Below are 27,559 nucleotides of genomic sequence, written 5' to 3' on the forward strand. Positions count from 1 at the left end.
TTGGGTGTGTAAATATTGATTATATTTGTGTCCTCCTTGTGTATTGACCCTTTAATCATTATATAGTGTCCTTCCTTATCCTTTGTGGTGGATTTTGCTTAAAGTCTATTTTGTCAGAGATTAATATTGCCACTCTTGCTCTTTTTAAAGTGTTGTTTGCTTGATATATTTTTCCCATCCTTTGAGTGTTAGTTTGTTTTTGTCTTTGGGTCTCAGGTGTGTCTCTTGTAGGCAGCATATAGACGGATCGTGTTTTTTTATCAGTTCTGCTACTGTGTGTTTATTGGTGCATTTAGTCCATTTACATTCAGCATAATTATTGATAGGTATGAGTTTAGTGCTGTCATTTTGATGTATTTTTTGTGTGTTGTTGACAGTTTCTTTGTTCCACTTAATTTTCTGTGCTTTTTTTTTTTTTAATTTTCTTTTCATCTTTTTCATTGTTGTTGATTTTGTATTTGCTGAGTCTTTACGTTTTTCATTTTGATGTTCAGGATTGTTTGTTTCCTTTGTGGTTACCTTAAAATTTACCTTTATTTTTCTAAGTTTAAACCAATCTTTTATTTCTTTATATCGCCTTGACTTCCTCTCCACATGAATGTTCTATGACTATGTGATTTAGTCCCTCTTTTTTGTTTTAATATTGTCGTCTTTTACTTATTGACATCTCTGTTTCCCTGTTTTCAGTGTTTTAGCTTTGATTTATTTTTCTGACTTCTGTATCTGGGATGATATCTGGTTGTTCTGTCCTGTGTTCTAGTCTTGGGTTGAGTTTATTGATTTTCTAACTGGAGGACTCCCTTTAGTATTTCTTGTAATTTTGGTTTGGTTTTTCAAATTCCCTAAACTTCTGTTTATCTGGAAATGCCCTAATTTCGCCATCATATTTGAGAGACAGTTTTGCTGGATATATAATTCTTGGCTGGCAATTTTTTTCTTTCAAGGCTTTGTCTATGTCATCCCATTGCCTTCTTGCCAGCATGGTTTATGCTGAGTAGTCAGAGCTTAGTCTTATTGACTCTCCTTTGTAGATGATTTTTCATTTATCCCCAGCTGCTTTTAAAATTCTTTATCTTTGGTTTTGGTAAGTTTGATTATAATATGTCTCGGTGACTTTCTTTTGGGATCTACCCTGTGTGTGGGTTCAGTGAGCTTCTTGGATAGATATCTTCTCATTTTTCAAGATATCAGGGAAGTTTTCTGCCAACAAGTCTTCAACAATTCTCTCTGTATTTTCTCTTATCCCCTGTTCTGGTACTCTAGTCACTCGTAGGTTATTCCTCTTGATAGAATCCCACATAATGCTTAAGGTTTCTTCTTTTTTTTTTAATTCATTTTTTTAAATTCTTTTATCTGATTTTTCCTTAAATAAATTGGTGTCAAGTGCTATATCTTCAGTCTCACTAATTCTGACTTCCATTGCCTCATTTCTGCTCCTGTGACTTTCTATTGTGTTATCTAATTCTAAAATTTTATTGCTAATCTTTTGGGTTTCTGTTTGCTGTCTGTGGATTCTTGCAGCCTGTTAAATTTGTCATTTATGCTGTTGTATAATCTTCTTAAGTTCCTCTGTTACTTTGTCTGTGTGTTCCTTGGCTTGTTCTGCATTTTTACTGATCTCCTTCCTGGTCTCTTAAAGAGTTCTATATATTAATCTTTTGAATTCTACTTCCAGTAATTCCAAGACCTTCTCTTCCACCGGGAGGTTTCTTGGTTCTTTGTTTGGGGAGCTTGCTGATGCCATCGTGATCTGTCTCTGTATGTCATTTGATATTGACTGTTGTCTCCAAGCTATCAGTAAGTTATTATATTTATTTAATGTTTGTTTACTGTGTCCTAGCTTCTTGTTTTGTTTTGATATGCCCAAATATGCTGGTCTCATGCTACTTTGATTATCAGCATCTTTGAGTCTCTAACGTCCTGTCACAAGGTGGTTAGGACTGTTACGAGGTGTGGAGCCCAGGAGTCCATTTACTTTTCTTGTGTGGATTCAGCTCACATGTCCAGGTTGTCAGTTACCAAGTGTGTGGTTCAGGCTCCTACCTGCAGTCCTAGATGAGCAGGGGTGATTGGAGTAGGCACAGATATCTGGCTGTAGTAGGGGGTCATGTGTTGAGCAAGGCAGGTGGCTGATGTCTGCCCGAGTGTCTGAGTGGAAGGCGTGTCCCTGTTCTGTGGAGCACATAGGTGGGTGGTGTATTCAGCTTGACTTTGGGCACCCAGTGCTGTTGGCTGTAAGGACTGGGAGGCACCACTTATTCTCCTGTTGCAGCTGGCTAGGCGGAGTGGGTGGAGACACCAGTCCTCAGGCCCCTGATGTGGGTAGGTAAGGACCCTGCTTAATGGGCAAGGTGGTGTCAAATGTCACAAATCTGCCACTCCTCCTTAGCTGTTGCAGTTGATTATAAGCTTCAGGTATATACCCTGTAATACTGTGCTAATGAGGGCCTATGCTGTTGAAATGGGCCCATACGGATCTAGGCAGGAGTGAAAGGCATTCAAAATCTGTGTACCCATATGCCTGTGTCTAGGCAAAGAGGCTGTGCCTGCCCTGACTTCCTGGCTTAGGGGGGCTGGCAGATTATTTTTTCCTGTTTGTTAATTTATTCCCTTTCCAAAGCTGGGAGAGTGGCTGGGGTGCGCGACGGGTCCTACTTCTGGCCCAGGGCGGGCAACAATCTCTGAAGCCGGACCAGGACCTGGAGCAGAATGGTGAGGGGGCAGGTAGATGAGAGAGAGGTATTTCCAGAGGGAGGAAGGGTTTTTTTGAGCCTGCACAGGCGGTTAGACGGTAGTACTTGTCTTTCGTGGATTCAGCACTGCTTCTCCCTGATTCCAGAGGCTCGAGTGGTGTCTTAGTCATCTAGTGCTGCTATAACAGAAATACCACAAGTGGATGGTTTTAACAAAGAGAGGTTTATTCTCTCACAGTCTAGTAGGCTTCAAGTCCAAATTCAGGGCATCAACTCTAAGGGAAAGCCTTTCTCTTTGTTGGCTCTGGAGGAAGGTCCTCGTTGTCATCAATCTTCCCCTGGACTAGGAGCTTCTCTGCGCAGGAACCTCAGGTCCAAATGATGCACTCTGCTTCTGGCACTGCTTTCTTGGTGGTATGGGGTCCCCCCGTTCTCTGCTTGCTTCCCTTTCCTTTTATCTCTTGTAAGGTAAAAGGTGGTGCAGGCCACATCCAAGGGAAACTCTCTTTACATTGGATCAGGGATGTGACCTGGTTAAGGGTGGTGCTACAATCCCACCCTAATCCTCTTTAACATAAAATTACAATCACAAAATGGAGGCCAACCACACAATTCTGGGAATCATGGCCCAGCCAAATTGATACACACATTTTTTTGGGGACAAAATTGAAATCATGACAAGCAGACTCTCTGCCGCTCGATTTCTCCTGATGTAGAAAATGCGTCCCGAGTGCTACTGCTTGCCGTAGCCCACCCGTGCCAGCTGATCCAGCCTGCAGGGTGCTGGCATGGGTAGGTCTGGCAGTCCTTGCTGTTTCTGAACCATCTCTCCCTCCCTCTGCCACTCAGTCCAATTCCTCAACGTTGTCTTTGATGTCCAGGGCTCCTGTATTGTCATATATAATAGATTTGTTTGTGTTTTTGAGTCTTTGTTGTAAAAGGGATCACAGAAGCACCTGACTACTCAGCCATTTGGCCCCGCCTCTAGAATGTTATTTAGATCAGTGATCTTTCTTGCTCTTTTAAAAGCCAAGGGTTATTTTAGTAGAAATTCTATGAATTGGGAAATTAGTGTTTTGGACATGTATTTTAAGAATGCTGATGGTTAACTGTGGCTGACTTGAAGGTCCTGGAAGCAGAGTAGTGCATGTGTATGAAGCGGCTGTTGTGGAGAGGGTGGCCTGCCTATGTTCTTGGCCTGCTCTGTGTGGACAGGCTTCGCTGAGCAGTCAACAGTCTGAGCAGTGATGGGAGCCAGAAGGGAAGCCTTCATGTGTTTGGGGGCTTTTTAGGTATACTGGCAGCTAGTTCAGAGCTGTGCTTCACCGTGACTCGGATTGCCATAGAAGTATGGACAGAAGACGCCTTGGTCATATTTCTAAAATGTTATTCTTACTCTTTATCACAGAGAAAAGAAACGGTTTCTCTTCTCTCCTCATGCCCCTTTTTGTGTTTTGGTTCCAGTTGTCTCATTTCCCATAGAGCATAAACTCCCCAAGGTTAAACTTAGACAGTGTTTAGCAGTATCTCCTTTCTGAATAGTAATAATTATTAATAAATTTTCTGTGTATACCACAGGTATAGTCTTACCCGTAGAAAGAGCTCTGGGCCACAGTAGAAATGTCTTTGATTGAGTGCTGATTCCTGAACAAACTTGTATAAGGGCCTCCTGACCCCAGAGCCTTAGACATACAGTAGAATAACTTGACTCTCTTAAAGAGTTCTTACCAAGATGGCAAGAAAAAAAGTAAAACAAACACAAATTATATGATGCTAGTTGCATGTAGGAATTGTTTTTGTAAATATCTTATCAGCTATGATAGCAGATTTTTAATTCTAACAAAATCTTATAAAAACTCTGGAGAACATGATGCAAAACAGAGAATAGAGTATTGCTGCTATTGTTTGTAGCTTACTGACTCAGGGAGGGATCTCTGGTACCTCAAGGTTTATTTCCACTCCATAGAAACAAAGAATTATCTAATTCAGTGAAAAATTTTTACCACTCCAACTTTCTCTTCAATGGTGTTGTGTTTCTTATCAGCAAATAGCTTTTAGCAGTGTTCTAATTTCTTTGTCCTGGTGTACAGAGATCAAAATCCTTCTAGAATGGAAATATTTTTAGTGCTAACAATTGTTTAGAGAGGATCTGAGATGCATTATATGGGCTTTGAGAGAAGGTTACTGAATTTCTATCTCTTTTGCAGTGGAAGAAGTTGTTCCTAGTGTAATCGAGCCCTCCTTTGGCCTGGGTAGGATCATGTATACGGTATTTGAGCATACATTCCAAGTACGTGAGGGAGATGAACAGAGAACGGTAAGCTCCCCTGTAAAGTGTGTTATTTGTTCCCTTATGGTGTCAGAGGATAAAATTCACTGAAGTACATTGATAAGACTCTGGAATGATTAAGTATTATTTATTATAACTCACTGATGATATTAGCACTCCTTATCTTTGCTTAACTGTTTACAAAAGGAAAGCACTTTCTGACATTATCTCATTTGAGCTTTATGATGTGTATGTTATTCTAGAAGCCATTATTTTAAAGGTAAAATCATGGTTGCCTGGCGCTCTCTATTCTGAGATAAAACATTGCTTTAGGGATCTATCTGTCTGTACTACATGAGTGGAAGAAATAGTACTTTCTGGATATACTGTTGTCTTCAGAAAATTGGGAAAGATGAGATGACTCATAGAATTTGGCCAAACAAAAAACTATATATGCTTTGGTAAAGAGTTAAAAGGAACCTTCTCAAACACATAACATTATCTGAGGTATTTGTTAACCAGTAAAAACCAGTTGCTATCAAGTTGACTCCGATTCATGGCAACCCCATGTGTGTCAGTAGAACTGTGCTCCACAGGGTTTTCCATGCCTGATTGTTTTGGAAGTAGATTGCCAGGCCTTTCTTCCAAGGCACCTCTGGGAGGACTCAAACTTCCAACCTTTCCATTTGTAACACCCAGGGACTCTAGGTACTTGTTAAAGATGTAAATTCCTAGGTTCTAATCTTGATTCATTACACCTGAGACCCAGGAATCTGCATTTTTAAATAAGAGTCCTAGGTGATTCTGATGTGAGAGATTGACAAATGATAAATTGAGCAATAGTATTTGGGGTACAGCCTTTTCTAGCATTTAAGTATCGTTGAAGATAGAAGTTTATAAGAAGTCTCCATCAACCCTCACAGGTTTTCTTTGGCTCCAATACTTGAGTCACTCCTCCATGCCTTCCACTTTATCTCATTTTGCCTTACTTGTCCTCTGCCTGCAGAAATTATACTCATTTAATTCCTAGGCACAGATTTCCAGGAAAACCAATCAGAAGAAGAATGGCTAGGAAGGAGAGGTTTTATATGTCAGATTAATTGAAAGAAACAGTCACATTTGCGTGGCCATTCTAAAGCATGAGTGTGCGCATCGTGTTGAACATCAGCTCTGTGGTTTTTTTTAGGGTATATAATCTTAAAGAATGGACTCGTGAGTTCTTGACACCATTATTTTTAAAAGTCTGACTCACTGTTGGTAATATGTAGCTTAATAAAGCTGCTGTTTTAATCTCAGCCCTAGAATTGCATCGTCATTTTCTGGCATTTAAGGGGCAGCTCTTCATTCATTCAGCAGATAGGAGGAACCTGGGCTTTGTACCAGGCATACAAATTTAAGGCATGGTTCTTCCTGAGGAGTGATATATATATATATAGCTGAATGTATTCTTGTTAGATATCAAGCTTGCTCCAAACTTTTCCTCCTTATTTTTCTAATAAAAAGTTAAAAAAAAAAAAAAATCTTTTAGCTGTTCCTTTGAATCTAATGATATTGCTGTAACTAGAGTTTTAATAGAAATTTCATAAGGGCTAAGCAAGAATAAATTAGTGACAGTGTTTTTATGAATTAGGTAGAGATTCCCATCATGAAGACAAATTTGATTAGACTGTAGAAAGCCAAAAATGTTTTGAAATTATTAGCACATAGTCTCTCAATCCATTTTCCTGTGAATTTGGTGTACAGACATTGCAAGTGACATGAATAAATTTATTTTTTCTGTAAAGGCAGATCCCTACATCTCTCTCTCTTTAAATAGAATTATTACAGGATGTTGGAGAGGTGTAGAATTTTGAACTTTCTGAGATGCAGGTGCCATATTATAAAGTCAGGTTTACTTACTGTGGGATATTCACTATCATTTGCCATTAAAGGTTAACTAAGCTTTTGGAACAATAAACTGGTACCTGTGTCATTTATTATTTTTATAGGAAAAATTCATTCTGGGTTCCATATTCATGCCTTCAAGTGAACTTTTTTTACAAATATTATTTAAGAACTGCCTTCTCACTTTTAACCCAAAATGATAGAAGGGTTTCTGATCTTTCAGAGAACATCTTTTGCCTTTTATTTATGAGTAACACAAAAACTTATTTCAAGAGCAGTTCCAGAAGGTTATACTTATCAGTGTAGGTTTATAGAACTTTTTTTTTTTCTTTTTTTTTTGCTCTGTGCTATTTCTTTTGGACATGCATTTGGGAGCTGATTAAATTTTTCTGTTTTACTTGGTCACTACAGGTCATAGATTTTTCTCCTGTGTTGAATATCTTAAAAGGTAGAGTGGGATTTGCTTTTTGACTCTACCACTTTTTATTTGAGATTTGTAGGGAGGTTCTTCAGGTGGTCTTTATAGAAAGAAGTAAGCCTTTTATGCGATACGAAAAAATTACCATTGTATATATAATAGCTTTCACATCATTTGTGTTTATCAGCTGACCTGTGAGGTAAGCAGAGCAGGCGGTGGAGACCCACCTTGTATAGATGGAGGAACTAAAGTTCAGAGAGATAAAAGTTCATGAAGTTATGTTTGGACGCCCATTGAACGTTAACCTCTTTTGGTTTTGGACATTAACAGAACAAGGCAATACTTAGATATTTATAAACTAACATATTTGGATTTCTTTCTTTTTAAACCGTCTAGTTCTTCAGTTTCCCTGCTGTAGTAGCGCCATTCAAATGTTCCGTCCTTCCATTGAGCCAAAACCAGGAGTTCATGCCATTTGTCAAGGAATTATGTAAGCAAATCCAGTTTGGGTAACCTGTATGTGAACACCCTGAAGTACACGGAATTTTAGGAAGTGTATTGTTTATTTCAAGGAGCCCTGGTGATGCAGTAGTTAAAGTGCTCAGCTACAAACCAGAAGGTCAGCAGTTCGAGTGCACCAGCCACTCCTCGGGAGAAAGATGTGGCAGTCTGCTTCCATAAAGATTTATAGCCTTGGAAACCCTATGGGGCAGTTCTACTCTGTCCTTTAGGGTCACTATGAGTCAGAATCGACAGTGGTGGGTTTTTTTGGTGGTGTTTAGTTTGATAAAAATAATACGTATTTAATAAAGAATTTAAGTTATTTTAGCCTCTGCTCCTATTTCTAGAGAGAGTATATTTGTCCAGGATTATCCTAGCATTTGGATGAGTCAAAGTGGGACCCAAGCATCAGATTTAAAACTTACTTGCTTCTCACGTTGCCCTTGCTGCCCACCTCATGAGAGCAACCCTCGTGGAGTATACAACTGTAGCTCCGTAGTAGATCTACAACCACTGAATCCACGGCACTGAAAGGGATCCTAGTGGTCATCTGGTGCAGCCCACTTATTTCAGAGTTGGAAAATGGGAAGAGTTCATTGAGCTGCTCAGGGTCGTAAATCTTGAGGTGGCAGAGTCAGAACAGGTCTCCTGATGGCTCTTCATCAGTACTTGGGACAGCTGTATTACATGTAGCTAGGAATGAGAATTTGGGCTCTAGCAAGGGACTTAATTAAACTTTTGGGATTTTTCTCTCTTACACCTGTAGCATGTTGCTTTCTTAGTTCCTTTTATATAAGTTTCCTGAGCTTGTCAGATGACACTTAGATAACATTGGGACTTTCTCCATTGTTTTATTTTTAACTTATTAATTTACTTGCATAGCGGAAGCCCTGACCAGGAACGGCATCTCTCACAAAGTAGACGATTCCTCTGGGTCTATCGGAAGACGTTATGCCAGGACTGATGAGATTGGTGTGGCTTTTGGCATCACCATTGACTTTGATACAGTGAACAAGACCCCTCACACTGCGACTCTGAGAGACCGAGACTCCATGCGGCAGATCAGAGCAGAGGTCTCTGCCTTCTTCGTTGCATTTTTAAATCTTAGAAATGTGTAATGGTTCTTACTGATTTGAGTTGGATTTTGATGTATTTATGCCCTAGTTCCTACCTTCTTTTTATTTTTATTTTTTAGTTTTAGTAATAGGCTTATATCAGACACAGCCTGATTCTCAAATCCCCTTGGTTTAATTTTGAAAGTATCTGTTAGCTCTTCTCTAATATTGTAGAGCCATGTGGATAGCTGTGGCATCCTCCAGCAGTTTGCTTTTATAGTTGTTTGTTTATTTAGGCAAGATAAATATAATCCCAAGAGATTGTTGCCATAGTTTTATTGGCAGGCTTTTGGGGGCTTAGACATTTGTCTGTATTTCTATGTCAGTGTGTATAAAACTTTTCTGCGTTAATCCATGGGGTGGGAATAATGGACATAAATACAGAGGGGGAAGAAAGGGTGGTAAAAGCCACTAATTGACAACTGCCTGACTAATTTTATTAACTTTGAGCAAGTAGTTATTTAGAGTGCCTGTTACGTGCTCAGCTTGATAGAGTAAATAATAGGGAAGACAAAAGTAAAAGACGGCTTTTTTCCAAAGGAGTTTATGGTCTAATTAAGAAGTCACAGGCTTCCGGCTCGTCTTTCACAAAATCAGATCTGGCTACTCTGGACCTACATGTCCATCTGGCTGTAGTTCTGAAAGTGCAGTCCCCACACCAGCAGCATCAGCATCACCTGGGAACTTGTTAGATAAATAAAAGCTTGGGCCTCACCTCAGACCCCTGAATCAGAAACTGGGGAGCCAAGTGGGGATGTGGGTAGCAGCCTGTTTGAACAAGGCCTCCAGATGATTCTGATGCACACTCAAGTTTAAGAACCACTGCTGTGTGGCAGCCAGCATTTGGCTATGGCTGAGAAACACTCATTCTTTGACTGGCCACTGTTCTAAGAGTTAAATTTGGCACACAGGAAATAACCTCAAGTGACAGTGAGATGTAGACTAGTTAGGAAAGGCTTTATAGAAGAATGGAGTTATCCAGTGGAGCTGGAAGGCATTCTGGGCAGGAAGAAGAGCCTGAACCAAGGCCTGGGAGGGGGAATGAATATAATTAAGGAAGGAGGCTCCAGTGGGAGTGATGAGAAACAAGGTTGGATCATTATGTGGGGACCAGTTTGTGGAGGACACCTGTCGTTATTTAAATGTTATTTTGACTCCATGTAAGGTTTCTTGAGCTGAGGGTAAGTACTCTTTTAAACCTAAACAAGTTGGTTGATTCTTGGACTTCTCTTTCCTTTTACCCCAGGTCTCTGAACTGCCCAGTGTCATCTGCAGTCTAGCCAATGGCAGCATCACGTGGGCCGATGTGGAGGCCAGGTATCCTCTGTTTGAAGGGCAAGAGACTGGTAAAAAAGATACAGTGGAGGAGTGAGGACAGTTTTGGGGACTTCTGACCACTTGTGCTAGTAAAAAAAATAATAACTCTTATCATGCCTACTTTACAAAAAAACAGCATTGTGACTGCACCCAGGGACAGTATTTTATCCTCAGTGGCTGCCTGATTTTACCTTCTGATGTAAAACCCACCATTAAAATTGAAGAAATTCTGAACAAAACTTGTAATCCATTTGCTTGTGTTTCTGCATTTTTAGCAAAGTTGTTTCTCTGTTGTTTTGGGTAGACACGCTCAGGACTTAATGTTAAATACAATTTATATATATATGCTTTATTAACAGCTTTACTGAGGTCTAATTTACATACCATAAAATGCACCAGTTTTAAGTGTACAATTCAGTGATGTTTAGTGTATTTACAGAGTTTTGCAACCATCATCACAATCTAATGTTAGAACATTTCCATCTTCCCAAAGAGAAATCTCATGCCTATCTACCGTAACTCCCCCTTCCCATCCCAGCCCCAAGCCACTGTTAACCTACTGTCTGTGCTATAGTTTTGCCTTTTCTGGGCATTTCGTATAAATGGAATCATAAACCCTCTGCCATGGAGCCGATTCTGACTCATAGTGACTCTATAGGACAGAGTAGAACTGCTCCATAGGGTTTCCAAGGCTGTGATCTTTATGGAAGCAAAGTGCTCCATCTTCTTCCTGCAGAGCAGCTGGTGGGTCGAACCGCTGACCTTTCAGTTAGTGGCTGAACGCTTTAACCACAGTGCCACCAGGGCTCCTAAATGAAATCAGAAAATATGTAAACACAATTAATGTTTGTTCTTAACACAATTTGAGAGCATTTCTCTTTTTCTCATTCGATACATTTTAATCAAAACTTTAGAAAAATTCTGTCTCTCCAGCAAGACCTGTGAACACTATAGCAGCTAGCATGGTTTCTAAACCTGTAACAGATGGATGCACAGGTGTAGCCTCTCCATCTATACACACCCTCTTCTAAGAAAAACTTTTTTCTTTTTTTCTGAGAAAAAGCTACATTGTGCTTAAGAGACAGCAGCCTCCAAGCAGGTGGAGGGCTTCTGGGACAGGCTGAGGTGGCGGTTTAGGGCTGCTAACCCTAACGTCCGCCTCCCGGATATCTTTGCTCTTTACAGCCCTGAGGAGGGGTGGTCTGACAGAAAGAAGCCCTCTGTGTTAAGGTGTGCTTTACAGTTTATACTTGCCTTCACAAACAGCCCTGGAAATCACGATGTGAAAGGAACCCCACCTGTCTTTTCGGACTTAGCAGTTCTTCTCAACCATCACGGTGTCAGTAGTTTTTGGCTCAGCATTTGAGGAACTTTACTTCTATTGTATTTTTGGATAGAAGACTGAGAACATGTATGTTTATGTGTAAGGATGAAATTCAGGGACTTGCAGATTTGAACAGCTATTATTTGCAGAGTTAGGACCTGGTAGTATTCCAGCTTCTTCCTAAACAGAATGGAGTGGGGGAGGTGTGGTCTCCAGAATGTTTTCCTTTGTCTTTAGTTTGAAGAGCAATTAAAGTTTTGATTTCTTAGCTTCAGAATCCCTGGGGATTCTCAAATTTTTATCTCATCTGCTATGATGCCTACACCAGTGCTGTGCATAGTAGGTATTCAGTAAAGTGTTTTTGGATGAGTCTTGAATGTTTGAACAAACCTCTTGGGGTAGAAAGTTATAGAGAAACTTTTCTGCCTAGTGCTTTTGAAAGCATTCATTATTAAATTAAAAGGAACTAGATTTTAAGTAAACCAAATTTTTGTTTTCCAGTAATTCTTCTCACCTCAAAATCCTTATCATATAGCTCTTAACTGGGGGTGTATTCTAGTATTCTCACACTGAAGGGAGTCTTTATTTGTTCCTGTTTATTTACTTCCTTTTACTGTAAATGCCTCCATAGGTTAAAAAAAAAAATCACCACAGCCTTAGCCAGGGCTTCCAACCATTTCCGTCCTTGTTTGAATCCTTGCTGAGAATTTGCATTTCTAACAAGTTACCTGCTGTGAATTTGCATTTCTAACAAGTTCCCAGGAAGTTATACATAAGAATCACCTGGGGATCTTGTTAAAATGTAGATTCTGATTCAGTCTATCTGGAGTAGAAATGCAAATTCTCAGCAGGGAACTTGTCAGAAATGCAAATTCTCAGCAGGGACTCGAACCCACCGAACCAGCTCATAGCCCTGCCTCAGACGTTGTTATGAAGTCATTAATAAGGAAAGATATATTAACTACATAGTGAGATCGGAACCAAAGCTCTCTTCACTTTGCCTTGGCAAATACTTTTGTCATTAGTTATGTGTTAGAAATTAATTCTGCAAACCCTCTCTTTCTCTGTTCCTTCCCCTCTCTAAAATGATTTCCTGTTGGGGACGATGGGCTGCAGCAGAGTTCTCTGGTTCTGCTTGTACCGTATTTGCTTGACTCTCAGCACAGCCAGGCAAAGAGCTGTTTTCTAAATATAGAGGCCCTTTGTACTTGGGAGTCTGCGTGTGCATACACACATCTATCCTGTTCATCCCAGTGTGTATTTAAAGCCAAGTCTTTTTGGTTTAATACTCTGTGAGGCCTTTTTTAAAAAAATTAAATGTATTTGCATATATCGAACTCTGGGCTGACTAAACGAGAACTAGATAAATAGCATTGCCTCTCAGGGAAATTACTCCTACTTGACATTCTCCGAAAATAGTGGTGAGGGGTGGTCAAATTCTAACTGATTTCCATGGAATGTACATAGAACACATCAGGTACATTCTTTAAAACTTAGGTTGGAATTCTGGGCATTCAGTCAAATACAAGGTGGGGTTTATGATGTCTGGAGAGCTGGTCTGTGCCCGGCTTCCGCAGGAGTCCTGAATCTTAATATATTTCTGAAAAGCTCATAAAAGCAAAATACTGAATATAGAAAAGGAATTTTGCCAAGTAATTATATAAATACAGAAATGATTCTACTAATTGCATGGAATGCTATTAGAGATGTCAGATGTCCAAAGTTCTTTGTGACAAGAACTTGCAAAGTTATTTTGTTCAGTAGATCGCTTGAAATAGATTCGTTCTCGACCATTACTTACTGTTCCTTAAGCAGTATAAACTCAGTGTAATGGTGGTGAGTGTCTTAGCCAGTGGAATCTATTCATGGGCGTATCAGATGCCCTGGAGATGAATCCACATTATCTCTGGATTTAACTGCATTTACGTTAACCTGTCACAGGGAAAACTTTTTTATCTCTATCTCTTGGTCAGGGCGAGGATGGAGAGGCTTTGATAACATTGCTCATATACAAGAGCCTTGCACTAGCACTGTATTTAAGAAAGGCTTTTTGGCATTTGGCCAGCAGACAGGCTTCTCCACCAGAATGAAATTTAGTTGAAGATTCAGTAAGTGAATGGATGAGTAATTTTGCTGCGCCTCAAAATTCACATCTTGTTGCATCTTCAATAATTCTTAGTTATTGGGCTGCCTCTAGGCAGTAATTGCGTTAAGACTATGTGGATGGAATTCTCCTCCGGAAACTGGGGTATAATTTGGGAGTGTCAGCCAGGATTGCCTGAGAGGAACAGCTTGGGGCCTGCCCTACTGCCTGAGAGCTTTTTCCTTTATGCTGGTAATGTGCTCTTCTCTCAGCTGGATTCTGTGTCTCCTTTGCAGGTTAACCTTTAACCTGCTGCAGCAGTAAAAGATGCTAGGGTCGCGCACATTAGAATCACTTGAGCTTTAAAAAATACTCATGTCTGGGCCTACCACCTCAAACCAATTTAACAAATTTCTCTAGGGTGGAGCCTCCCCATTGCCATCAAGTGGATTCCAACTCATAGCAACCCTATAGGGCAGAGTACAGCTGCCCCGTTTGGTTTCCAAGGAGCAGCTGGTGGATTTGAACTGCCGACCTTTTGGTTAGCAGCCTGAGCTCTTAACCACTGTGCTACCCAGGCTCTGGGTGGAGCCTGAGCATCGGTATTTTTTGGAATACACTTTAAGAGAACGACTGCTATAAGGGATGCCTCTCAGCTCAAACCATAGAGAGTCTTGACCCCCGGGAGTGGGGAAGGATCTGCTGAAAGAAGAAGTGTTTCTTCTGATGATGGGTACCTAGTCAACAGCACCAAAGTGTCTAGGAAAGGTGAATTTATCTGGCATTGTTTTTATGCTGTTCCACTGAGATAACTGTAAATGTGCTCTCAAGCCTCAAGCATTTCTACAGTCTATGTCCTGCCTCCCTTGCATGGCATTTGGAGATGGATTCCTCTCCTCTGCCCCATAAGCCCAGCCAGCTCTGTTTCCCCCAGAGACTTCAATGAAGGCCGTAGCACAGTGTTTATAGGGAGAAAGGCACATTTGTTGGGTGCCTACCATGTGTCAGTCTGCGTTCATTTTAACCTTTAAACAATAAGTATCATTGTGCTTTTACATAAAAGGAAAAGTAAGCTGAGCCTTTTCAAAATCACTCAGCCAGTAGGGGCATAAACCAATTTTGAACTAAATTCAGAGTACACGATCATTTCAGATTATATCATATACTCTGCAGCTGTGGGGTTTTTTACCCAAAGAATTTGGTCTTTGTCCTTGGTTCTTGAGAGACAACCTCCAAAACCTTGGAATTTCCCTGGTGTTTTCATGTGTCTTTGATGAGGGCTCCAGACCACACCTACCTAACAGGTTATGCTAATGGTGGCTCAGGTGGGAGCTGACTAGGCCAGAAAGATACATGATAGCCATGATATCAGCTGACCTCAGGGGAGGGGGGCTGAGGCAATGATTCAATCAACTATGCATGCATAATGAGGCCCCAGTAAAGGCTCTGGGCATGGAAGCTCCCAGGGCTTCCTGGTTGGTGAAAGACATCAGTGCATATGGGAGGGTAGCACATCACTTTTTCAGACATGGCAGCTCCATATTAGGAATCCTCCCAGACCTTACCGCATGCATCTCTTCATTTGTATCCTTTTTGCTTTAATGAAACTATAATTTTAAGTATAGCACTTTCTGTAAGTTCTGTGAGGAAGTAGTGGGAGCCAGTAGGTCAGAAGTGAGAGGGGCCTGGGGATCCCTGAGCTTACAGCTGGCTTTCTGAGGGGATAGTGGGAAAACCTGAATTTGTAGTACAGGTCAGAAGTGAAGGTGCTGTGGGGACTCCTGAGCTTATAGCTGGCATCTGAGGTCTTGAGCAGACTCAGCAGTCTGAAGGACTGTGCCTTTAACTTGTGAGGTCTTACCTAGCTCCAGGTGCTAAGGGTCAGAGGAAGAATTGCTTTTCATAGTTAAGGTTGTGTGTCAACTTGGCTGGGCCGTGATTCTCAGTGGTTTGACAGTTAAGTAATGATGTAGTTTGGCAGTTATGTAATGCTGTAATTTGGCAGTTATGTAATGATACAGTCATCATGATGTGATCTAATGAGAGCACCCAATCAGTTTTAAGGGGAGTTTCCTTGGGGGTGTGGCCTGCATCCAGTATATATATGGACGTTCTGGCAAAGCTCATTTCCTTGCTCTGGATCTTACATCTGGCTCTTGGGACTTGAGCCAGCCACCTGCCGTATTGCCTACTGATCTTGGGATTTGTCAGCCTCCACAGCCTGTGAACCAGCAGTCTGCTGTCTGACCTGCCAGTCTTGTAAACCAGCGGCCTGCCGTCTGACCTGCCAATCTTGGGTATGTCAGCCCCTGCAGCTACATGAGTCAGGAGACGCCTCCAGCCTGACTTCTGAGCCACAGGCTTGGGACTTGCTAGCCTCTACAACTGCGTGAACCATTTCCTTGAGATAAATCTCTCTCTATGTATATATATGCTTTGCGAGTTTGGCTTCTCTAGAGAACCCAGCATAAGATAGTGCTGATTTACTAAGTTGGTGTCAGAGAAGTGGAATAGATTGCATTGATTTGAGATTGATTTGATTGATCATTACAGCAGCCATCTGTGTTTTCTAGTTTCTCCTTTTTGTGAATAGGGGTGAAAATGACTAGAGAAAGAAGTATCTTGAAGGATGGATCTAAGAAAATCTTTCCTTTAAAAAGAGAAGTGCTCCAGGGTACTTAACCCCTTGAATATGGAAATTTACATGTACTCTGGGAGCAGTGAAAACTTCCTTCTCAAATGTAGGAGAAGCTTGAGTTCTTGAAATCAAGTTGGCTGTTTTAAACTGAGAGCCAGCTTAATCACTATGTTGGAGTTGACTTTGTTGCTAACTAGATAGGCCCCTAGGTCTGTGGGGGATGAGGCCATCTGGAGAAGCCTACTAACCTACTCCCCTGTCTTTGGAGTATCACAGCTATACCTCAGCCATATCCAATCACTTCTTAAAAGGTTTTAAAAAATCATTGCTATCGGGAAATGCTTACATGTGTATAACCTAAATTCCTTATCCTATGACTTAAGCATTTTCCTTCTTGTTTCACACTTTGGAGTTGGTAAAGCAGATTCTCAACCAGGTTAGGAAGTCTGTTGTTGTTAGGTACCCTCAAGTCAGCTTAGACTCATAGCAGCCTTATGAATAACAGAAAGAAGCATTGTCCAGTCCTGCACCATCCTCAAAATCATTGCTCTGTTTGAGCCCATTGTTGCAGCCACTGTTAGTTTTTTAAAATTTGTCAGCCATGATTTACTTCAAGAGAAGCTGTGTCTGGAGACTCCTCCTTTGGAAGGTGTTGCTAACACTAGAGAGAACAGTGGGAGAAGATGAAAGATAGCTCTGTCTCCATGCATTCTTGTTTGTGTCCTCGACCACTAATTTGGCTTAATGTCCTGTTTGCCTTGCTACCTAGTTTTACCAAAACTACTTATGCAACATTTGTGAAACCAATTAAGATTCTTTTGCCCAGATTATGAATCAAAGGCATGGCCCCTCTAAAATGTGTCAAAACTGAGTCACACCCAGATTGTGAATTGAAGCCATGGCCCTTCTAAATTGTGACAGAATTGAGCCCAGGCATTGGGACATAAACCTGTGATAGCTCTGTATCTAGCGCTGTGCTGAGTACTAAGGGAATCATCATAGAGATATAAAGTAGGGCCCCTGCTTGGAGTGGGGAGAACTGAGTTGCACTTGAGTCACTCAGTCCATATGCTACTTTCCTCAAGGATGTGTTTCTTTCCTGAAAGGTGGTTGAGCTGAATGATTTCAGTTTATCCATGAATCAGCGGAGTAAGGCCTTTTCCCCTCACCCCATGGATCTGCCATCAGATCTAGTTGAGAAGGAAGCTCCTGTCCTTGGCCTGGCCTCTGACCTTTCTGTACTTGTTGATAGTTGAGTTCAGAATCTACAAACACTTTTGTTTTCCTGTCCAATGCCATTTCTGCTGGTGTGAAGCATTAACTAAAGGATAGACTTTGGAGATAGCGTGTCCGGATGTGACTCGGGGGCTGACACCACGGGCAGTGTCACCATGGGCAGTTTGTTTAACCTAAAACTGACAGCCCTTTCCCATTAAAGAAACTTCACATCCTCGTTTAAAGAAAGAAAGAGAGGGGTGGAGGAAGGGAGGGAGTGGGGTTGAGAGAGAGAGAGAGATGCCCTCCATCAGCAGAGTTTTGTGCTGAGGCCCAGTGGGCTGCTGTGTTAAGTAAAGCTTATGCTAAACTGGCCAGAGGGAAGACTGCAAAACCACAGCCCTGGACACTGGATGGAGAGGCCTCTCCTGGGCCATGTGCAACTGAACTTTGAATTTCAAAGGGAAAGGGGTATGTGTACATTAGCAAATATTTACTGGATACGTAGTCCACGGGAGCCCGGTGTGCACGTTGAGGGTGGGGATGATGCAGTCAGGCTGAGCTGGAGGAGGTCCTTCACAGGGGGATAGTCATTCATTTTAGTGTTTCCCCTACTGTTGCACCATTGTGGACTTTCTTGGAACGTGAAATGCTGAACCCATCACTTTCTTGAAAGGGATTTCCCTACGCAAACATGCATTTGTAAGAACCTGTGACTTGTCCATGTATCCAGTGAAACAATTAGAAAAGCAGATGTGGGGAGAGGGAAGTGAGCTGTGGGAATTACGGTCTCCCTGTGTAATCATATCTGGAGCTACATTCTTGCTGGATGGCGGTGGGGGCTGAAGAGCAGAGGGGTGTGGTGAGCCCTGAGCTGGAAATACACTATGCTGGATTCTAGTTCTGACTCTTCTGGTAAGTACCTTTGTTAGGCCTCTTCTAACCCTCTAAGACTTCATCCCAAGCCACAGCCGAAGCCTGAACCCAACGGGAGTTTCATAAGCTTGAGGCTGGGAAGAGAAAGCTCTTCTCTCTTTGGGAGCCAAAGCGCCCTGCTCTCCTCTTTAATGTTCAGTCAGGACTTAGTGCAAAAGTGAGCCGTGTAGAATTTTCCAGCCAGCATCTGCCTTGGTTAGGTCTTAAAGCTCAATCACCAACAATTGGTGCAGAAGCAGTTATGCTAATTTAGGCTAATTAAAACCATTTTTGGCTAATCAGAACCCACTGTTCTGCGTCTGAGTGTGAGTTAATTGACAGTGAGATTAAGCACAGTGAAATTGTGGGAAAGAAACTCATGACAAGCTTAACAAAATCTTTTAACATTTTTTTGAAAATATTGAGATTTTCAGATTTTTTGAAAGGAATTCTGAAGCAGGCTTGCAAGCCTCTTAGTGACAACTCTTCAATGCCAGTCTTGGCTCTGCTTTCTCTCGCAAGCCACATTCAGGCCATCAGCTCACCTTCACTAGATTTTCAGAATCGGACTACTTCTCACCAACTTCATGGCCACCACCCCAGCCCAAGCCATCACCATCTGCCACCTGCTTAATTGCAAGAGCCTCTTATCTGAGCTCCCTGGTTGTGCCCTTGTCCCCTTACAGTTGATTTTCAACCAGAGTGGTCCCATTTGTTCTCAAAACTCAGTGACTTTCCTTCTCACTCAAGAATAACACCACATGATCAACCCTACCTGACCTCCCTCAGCACACACTGTCCTCTTTCCTCTTACTCCAGCAGGCTCAGAAGCAGGACCTTGGCACTTGCTGTCCCATCCGCCTGAAATGCTTCCCGACAGTGTCCTCACCAGTGCTCCCTCACTTCCTTCACCACGTTATTCAGCAGTCACCTCGGGGGCCTTCCTCAGCTGCATAGCTTAAGTTTCAACATCGTGCCCCACCCCCACATACATACACATGTGCTCGCTCTAGTGCACATGCGTACACACACATAAACACACACATTCCCTTCTGTGCTTTATTTTTCATCTTGAGCACTACACCCTTAGCGTATTTTACCTATTTATCTTGTCTATTTTCAATCTCCCCACTAGAATGTAAGATCACAGGGACAGACATTTGGGTCTGTTTTGTTCATAGCTGTGTCTTCATTGCCAGTGGAGTGCCTAGCACTTAGTAGATGCTCAGTAAATATTTACATGACTTAATGAATGAATCTTCTGCTCCCGGGTAGCTCCCACATTCTGTATTTTGGCATAAAAAATTGGCTTACTTTTACCCCCTTATATACCTACATAACTCAACTCTGGCCTCAAGCCACACTGTCGCTACTCTGCAGAGGGCTTGCAGCCCCTGAGTGGTTAGGTAGCAAGGCAGGTTCTCAAACTTAGTATTGTAGTGTACTTTTTAAATTGTCAGAAACCCCTGAAATACATCGGGACTCCCCAGTTTGAGAAACTTTACCTAAATATTTTGCACTTTAAAACAGTCTTTCAGTTGACACTATGAAAGAGATGTTTTATGACTGGTAAAATATTTTTTAAGATTATCACTAAAATGAAAGCAGTAAATTTAAAAACCTCTAAAACTTGTAAACTCTGAGGAGAGTTTCTAGGCAGAGAAACACTAAGACTTCAAGACCTTTTAGGGTCAAGATTTCCCAGGGCTGGGTGAGGCACACTGAAAGGAACTGATTTCCCAGGTCCTGGTGCTAGCAGTTCAGAGCTGGACCAGAAAGGCGCCCTGCCCTCAACCCCTCACAGCCCGATGGAGGAGACCTCACTTTACACATAGTAGATGAGTTTGATCCTGAGGAGCATATGGCCCTGCCTGGAAAAGTACAGTCACCCAGTGCAGGGGGCATTGGATGTGGTGGTAAGAGATGCAGCCCAAAGGGTCTTGTACCCTAGAGCTTCCCCAGGGCCTTCCTGTATGATCCCCACTCCTGGATCCTGTTCAGAGTACGAGTTCTCACCTCCTCGGATTGTTACAGGAGGTCTGAAGTGGGACTCAGAAATCTGTGCTGCTTAGAATTCTCAGTTGATTCTAATGCACAGCCAGGCTTGAGGACTACCAGATTAAAAACCAACCAAATCCGTTGCTGTTGAGGCGATTCCAACTCATAGCGACCCTATAGGACAGAGTAGAGCTGCCCCATAGTGTTTCCAAGGAGTGGCTGGTGGATTCAAACTGCCGACCTTTTGGTTAGCAGCCCAGTGCTTAACTACTGCACCACCAGGGCTCCACCACCAAGTTAGGAAGTACTTTAGCTAAATTAGAGCACTTTGATTTTATCTGGAGGTCTGTGGCTCTTAAAATTGGGTCTATGGTTCCTTCAAGGATTCCTGAAGAAATTATATGCACTATTTTATATATATCTGTCTTCTAGGGGAAAGAATCTATCACATTTTCCAAGGGATCAGCTACCCAGATAAAGTTAACATCTCTGGCTGCTGGTCACAGGAGGAGCTTCTTTATGGAGAATCCCACCAACATTGGCCTCTCGTTCCTTTATATATAAAAATTTTAACATTCAAGACTGCAGTGCAGGAGAGTGTTGGGGGGTATCCCAGAATCTATTTTCAGCCAAGGAATGAGATGGACTTGGAGGCACAGGGCCTGGGGGTGTTTCTGAGCTTAGGAACAAGACGCACTGACATCATAGTGCACGCCGTGGAAATCCTCGAATGGGCAAGTGGAACTGTGGATTCTTCTTGGAGGTCAGTGGCTCTAGGCAGGAAGAATAAGAAGGAAAGAAGGCAGCTGCGGGGTTGCTCATGGATCTCCACGGTCCTTCCCTAGAGGCCATGGAGACGGAACTGGGGGAGGAAGGAAGAAATGGTGAGTCCTTGAATGTCTCCCCCTTTCTGGGCAGAGCGGCCTCCATGGGGATCCATGGTGCTGGATTGTTTATCACCATTGGGCCTCAGGGAGCCAGAGGGGCTTCAACTCGGTGCCCTACAGAGATGATTAAGAAGCACAATTAATGACTTTGTTATACTCACAGCAGAGCCTGAGGTACAATTTTCTTCTGGAGTTAGAATTATTAGCTCTTACCTGCCCCTGCTTACTTATTTGTCCACTGAGCAGATATTGAGACGGAACTCCAGCTTAGCCTCCCTCAGAGTGTCCCTTCTACTCAGGTTCTTACTAAACTGCAGTAGCTAACTTGGAATTTTCTGTGGATCTGGCTTTTATCATTTATCCAAGCAGCATTTGTGACCCCTCCTGTGGGCTCAGACCCATGTGGGGTTTAAGTCGGGTGATCATATCAGTTATCATGCAAACAGGAATGCTGTTAATGGCACCAGGACAGCAGGTATACACCTAGACTCTCCAAGGCAGACCATGTCTGTCACCCTGCTTTAAGGAACTGGTGAAGAATGCGCTGCATCCTCCACCCAGTGGGAACTGAGTGTCCCTGGAGGCCCAGGCACCTCTGGGTGGGATTCGTCTGTGGCCACCTGCAGGAGGGTCTGGAAGGATGTAGGGCAGGCTCTCCTACCCCTGTTTTCTGTTATGCATGTGAAGTGGAGAGGGAATGCTTTCAGTCAGGACTGGCATCTGGGCCCCCTTGGGGGTGAGTACAGAGAATGAATTTCCTCTCTGCAAAGCTAATAGATGATTAGGATTTCCCTTTGCGCCTTTGGTCTGTCTTGTTAGCACTGAACTCTAGCTTGTGGATTAGTCAGCTCACGAAAGGCCAGTTTATTCATAAATGTTTCTAGAGCTCCTCCTGTATGCAGGCTTTTGCTATGGGGGTAAGTACAGCACTCGCCTCTGGAATGCGGAACTCAGCGCTGGTGGACTGGCAGAGCCTAGGGGAGACTGCCGAAGACCCCCCTCCCCTCAAGGGACCCATCAGACTGACGCTGGCAGGAAGGCTTCCTGGCTGAGGGGCTAGTTGAGGTTGGCCCTGCAGGATGGACAAGATTTGCTAGATGGAAGCTGAGCTGCTGTGAGGTTCTGTGACGGGGGAGGCATGGCATAGCTCTGTGCAGGAGGGCCTTCAGCCCTCAGCAAAGAATCCCCTAACAAGAAAATGGGGAGATGACACACATCAGCAGAGGGCAGTGATCTCAGCCCACCCTCTGCCCATTCCTCCTGCTAATTAGCATTTCTAAATGGCGAAGCCCCCTCAGGAGAATTTGTGGCAGCTTAGGGGCGGAGCAGGAAACCATACTGAGCATATTGATGAATAAATCTACATGTTTTAAACCTGCCTCCTCTCCTGCTGCAGCTGCATCCCTTGGAGATTGCCAGAAAGACAGGCCATTCACTTTCTACATTACACATGTGCGTGCGTGCGTGCGTGCGGGTGTGTGTGACCGTGTGTGTGTATGCGTATGTGTGCATGTGTGTGTGTGTGTGTGTGTGTGTGTGTCTGGTGGAGAGTTAGGCAAGAGATGTGGATTTCACACCTGACTGCAGGCAGAATCACCTGGGGAGCTGGTTAAAAGTGCAGATTCTTGGGTCCCACCCAGCCTGGAAATACTGACTCCTGAAGTCAGCTTTCAGCAAGCAACCCAGTTGGTTCTGATGAGAAACCCAGGTATGTTATGGGAGAGCTCGTCCTTAGCCAGTCCTCCTGGCTGGAAGTGTCCAGCTTCTTCAAACACCTCCTCTATGCTCCCTGCCTTTGAATTGATAGTCCCTCTAGGAAAGGACTCGCCTGGCCTTGTAGACCACCCCCCGACCCACCCATGTGTCTGTGCCCACGACAGCCTCAGCCATGTGAAGGGGATGACTTCTTGTCCCTGAATTTGCCCTTTTCCAGTTTGCCCTACCTCCAGTCTCTACCTGTTTCTCCTTTGACAGCCCCCTTCCCATCCCAGCTGCCTCAGTGCCTGTCTTCCCATCTGCACTGAAGATGCACAGGAAGGTTGGAGCCGCTACAGCCGGCCTGCCTTCCCAGGTCTGTCTCTACAGCAGTCCAGGAGGCCCTAGCCTGGGTGGTGGGAAGCAGGAAAGAAGTGGGGAAGGGCAGCTGAGGTTCTTGTGTCCCATAAGCCTTCTCTGGGTGAGGCACCCTGAAAGGAACTGATTTCTCGGGTCTTCGTGGGGGCGGATCAGAGCCGGACCAGACAGGGGCCCTGCCCTCAACCCCTCACAGCCTGATGAAGGAGCGATCTCAGCCTTACTCATAGTAGGTGAGTGTGATCCTGAGGAGCACGTGGCTCTGCCTGGAAAGGTGGAGTCGCCCAGTGCAGGGGGCATTGGGTGTGGTGGTAAGAGATGGAGCCCAGAGGGTCTTGTACCCTAGAACTTCCCAAGGGCCCTTCTGCATGATCACCACTCCTGAAGCCTGTTCTGAGTACAAGTTCCCACCTCCTGAGATTGTTTCCGGAGGTCTGAAGTGGGACTCAGAAATCTGTGCTGCATAGAATTCCCAATTGATTCTAATACACAGTCAGACTTGGGCATGGGCATGGTCCAGGAGATGTGGAGAAAGCAGGGGTGCTGAGGGCAGGTACCAGCTGCAGTCCTCAGGCCTAAGTCTTCTCCCCACCATTACACACAGATGTGAATACCCAGAGACTCGACCAGGGAGACATGTGGAGGATTGTATCCTAGTTCCTGCTCCTACCTGCTATTTCACTGTTTGGGGAGTTGCTGCTTCTCGACTAGATTTCGAGTCTCTTGAAACAGAAACCTTGTCTTCTTCATGTTGTCATCACCATACCCGGCACACAGTGGTGCTCAATAACTGCAGAATGAATGAAAGGTGGATGTATGTGTGTCTGCTTCTCTGGGTCAGCCTTTGTGCGTTCCTAGGGGCCTTTCCACCCGTGTTCACACACGTGTTTGTGTCTATCTGGGCCTCCCTCCGTGACCCAGGAGTGTCTGTGAACCTCTCTATCTCCATGGAAGTCTGTGTGTTGGAGGTCAGTTTCTGTGTCTTAAGTCCACCCTAAGTTCATTTTCTTTTCTGCTGCAGGAAAAGAGGGGTCTTAAGGCTTCAGTCCCTCAGGTAGCACCTCCACCATGGGGCCTCCCAACAGGAGCCCCTGGGAGGAGAGTGTCACTCCTCCTCATGTTCACTTCCCACCCCCAGGTGCTCCATCTCCTGCCACTTCTGCCACCGTGCCACCCTTTTCCATGTCATTTACCGGCTCCCTCCCTGGCAGGCACTTGGATGAAGGGCCAGGAGCTTGGACCAGTGCTGGGTCAGGAGTCTGTCTGGGGCCTGTCAGTAGGAGTGGACCAGGAGGCTGGTGTGAGGAAGTCCCTCATGGGCTTGAGTCTCCCCAGCTTTATCACTCAGGGTGGGTAAAAAGGTTAAAAGGGAGAGCCTAAGGCCTTTCTGGGTTTGCTGCTGGGATTTTGCCTGCTAAAGAGGAGAGTCTGCTAACGAGGCTATTTTCCAGAGAAGCCAGCTCAGCCTGGGTCTACCAACGCTGGAGCAGACGCTAATGAGGACTGGCTTGGCTTTGGGGAACAGGTGCCCAATGAGGTTAACGAGTGACGGGATCCAAGGAAATGGCCTAATAGCTCTGGTGGCATTTCAAGGCTGGAGCTCAGCAAGGGCCGTGGCTAGGAGGCTGAGTAATAAAGAGCCGCAGGGTCAAAGTGAGCCCAAGGAGGAGTTTCAAGTGGGGGAGATCAGTCTTGCCTCCTCTGAACTGGAGACAGAGGAGGCCCCACTCTGCCTGCTGAACAAGGTTAGCCCCTTTAAGGCGTCTGGGCAGCACTGGCCTCCGGGCGAGGAGCACAGGCCCTTGGTCCCTCCAGGGAGCTGAGTGGTGGGATAATGAGCTGAGGGCTGCAAATGAGGAGCTGTGATGGGGGCGGGGACTCGTTCCGGCTTAAGGCGAGCTCTGCATGTCTGCACTGATGAGCACGCAATGTCTTCTGGAAAGCACAGCTCGCCAAGTGGCCTCTTGGGACCAAGCCATTTGCAGCTCCTTGCTGTACAAGAACCCTTGGATGATGCTAATGGATGTGGCCATCACAGTTCTGGGTGCGCAGGAAGACTTTCCAAGACATGAACAAGTTTTCTCTCTTGAGAAAGCACGAAGCCAGGGCGCCTCAACCCCCTTCCACTTGATGGAAGGAAAGCATGGCTCGAATTCAGCCGGATCTGGTGCACTGCCCAGCACTTAAACCCTCCTGGCCGAACACAGCACAGTCTAATACCCAGGAGCTGGTGGCAAGGAAGGGAATGAGCTAACGACTGCAATAGCAAAATGTTTTGCAAATCTGATGGTTTTCAAAATTCATTTTTTCAGCCAAATTTAAAGAGGACTTAATCAAATGACCAGCCCATCAATCATTTAATGATTGATCACTGTGCAAATTTTGGCATACACCTCAGAAGTTCAGAGAATTGAGTGATGTTGCTATAAAACCAAAAAACAAACGTGTTGCTGTTGAGTCAATTCTGATTCATGGCAACCCCATGTGTTAGAGAGTAGAATTGCTCCATAGGGTTTTCTTGGCTGTAATCCTTATGAAAGTAGATTGCCAAGCCTGTCTTCCATGGCACTACTGGGTAGGTTTGAACTGCCAAATTTAGGTTAGCAGTCAAGCACAAACTGCACCGCCCAGTGACCTATCAACATTGCTATAACATCTACTTATTTATGTTAAAAGTCTTTGTGTGTCAGCTTGGCCGGGCCATGATTCTCAGTGGTTTGGCAGTTATGTAATGATGTAGTTATCCTCCATTTTATTATATAATGTAATCACCTCCATGATGTGATCTGATGTGATCAGCCAATCAGTTGTAAAGGGAGTTTCCTCGGGTGTGTGGCCTGCATCCAATATATATATATGTAAATTCTGGCAAAGCTCGCTTGCTTGCTTTGGATCCTGCACCTAGCTTGTCATCATCTGACCTCCAGTTCTTGGGACTTGAGCTGCTGCCTGCCGTATTGCCTGCGGATCTTAGATTCATCAGCCTCCATAACCTCTGAGTCAGCAGCCTTCCATCTGACCTGCCAATCTAGGGTTCGTTAGCTCCTGCAGTTACATGAGTCAGGAGAAGCCTCCGGCCTGACTTCTGACCTACAGACTTGGGACTTGCCAGCCTGTACAACTCCATGAGCCATTTCCTTGAGATAAATCTCTCTATATATATACATATATATACACTTCACTGTTCTGCTTCTCTAGAGAACTCAACCTAAGACAGGCTTCTCAGAACTTATAGCTATAAAAAATGAAAAAATGAGCCCAGATTCATTCTAGTAATAAATATTCACCCATAATTTCATGAACAATTAAATCCCTATCCATTTCATTAAGATGTGCTTTCAATTATTTTTCTTTTTGTGTCTAACAATAATTACAAAAAATTTTAGTATCTATGTTGTTTTAATCTATTGCTACTACATTTTATATCAAAAAGTAATTGTAACAATAACTCAATCCAGAAGACTTTTTAAAAAACTCTTGGAACCTTTGATCACAGGAAATCAAATATTTCAATTTTAAAATATATTTTGTAGCAGAGAAGTGTGATAAGGTGAGCAAAAACAAAAAAAAACCTTTCAACCATAAAAACATGTTGCATTAGTATAAAATCTGTAAGAAATAGAATACAAATTCGAGTTCAAAGAGAAAAGGAACAATGTAAAATCTCCAACAGTTAAAGAAGAGCTTATTCATGTATTTTTTTTCAAACAGATGGTGTGTATTAAATCACTACAGTGTTTAGATTCCATTTGATGTATTTTAAAGCATTGCGGCAGTTTTATTTTAAAATGTAAATATTTGCCAAATGCCAGAAATTACATCCTTTACAAGTTTTAAAACTTACATGAAAAAAAAAATTAGATGTCAACTTAAAAATGTACAAGATGGGATACATGATTTTTCAAAAGTTATTTTAGGGGGGACTAGAGCACAAGCCCTTTGTGAACCCTGGCTGACAGCTCCCTCCCTCCCCTCCAGACTCCAGCCAGCTCTCCAGGATGGAAGGCAAACCCAAAAACCCATCCCGTGTGGTGATGTTGCTCATGCACACTGAAGGGTCTTCTGTACTTTCCCTCCACATTCCAGAACACTAGACTTTGGGATAGTCACTGGGCGTGCTGGGTGAGTGGCTGCACACTTCCCCCACGGGCTGAATTAAACTGCCCTTGGTTGGGTGGGCAGACATTAGCCTGGGGGAGTGATGAGGGACAAGGGCTGCAGGAGCTTTG

General features: G+C 43.5%; 1 protein-coding gene across 1 annotated transcript in view; it reads left to right on the forward strand.

Moving 5' to 3' along the window:
* The window catches only part of GARS1 (glycyl-tRNA synthetase 1), a 56,938-nt gene extending 46,446 nt beyond the window's left edge, over nucleotides 1-10,492 (forward strand). The window contains exons 14-17 of the mRNA XM_004377503.2: nucleotides 4,901-5,010; nucleotides 7,661-7,754; nucleotides 8,648-8,838; nucleotides 10,127-10,492. Coding sequence (XP_004377560.1) covers nucleotides 4,901-5,010; nucleotides 7,661-7,754; nucleotides 8,648-8,838; nucleotides 10,127-10,252 — 521 coding nt within the window. The 3' untranslated portion in view covers nucleotides 10,253-10,492. The remainder of the gene's footprint in view (nucleotides 1-4,900; nucleotides 5,011-7,660; nucleotides 7,755-8,647; nucleotides 8,839-10,126) is intronic.
* The last annotated feature ends 17,067 nt before the right edge of the window (nucleotides 10,493-27,559 follow it).

The sequence above is a fragment of the Trichechus manatus genome, unplaced genomic scaffold (assembly GCF_000243295.1).
Source record: "Trichechus manatus latirostris isolate Lorelei unplaced genomic scaffold, TriManLat1.0 scaffold00050, whole genome shotgun sequence".
Lineage (NCBI taxonomy): Eukaryota > Metazoa > Chordata > Mammalia > Sirenia > Trichechidae > Trichechus > Trichechus manatus.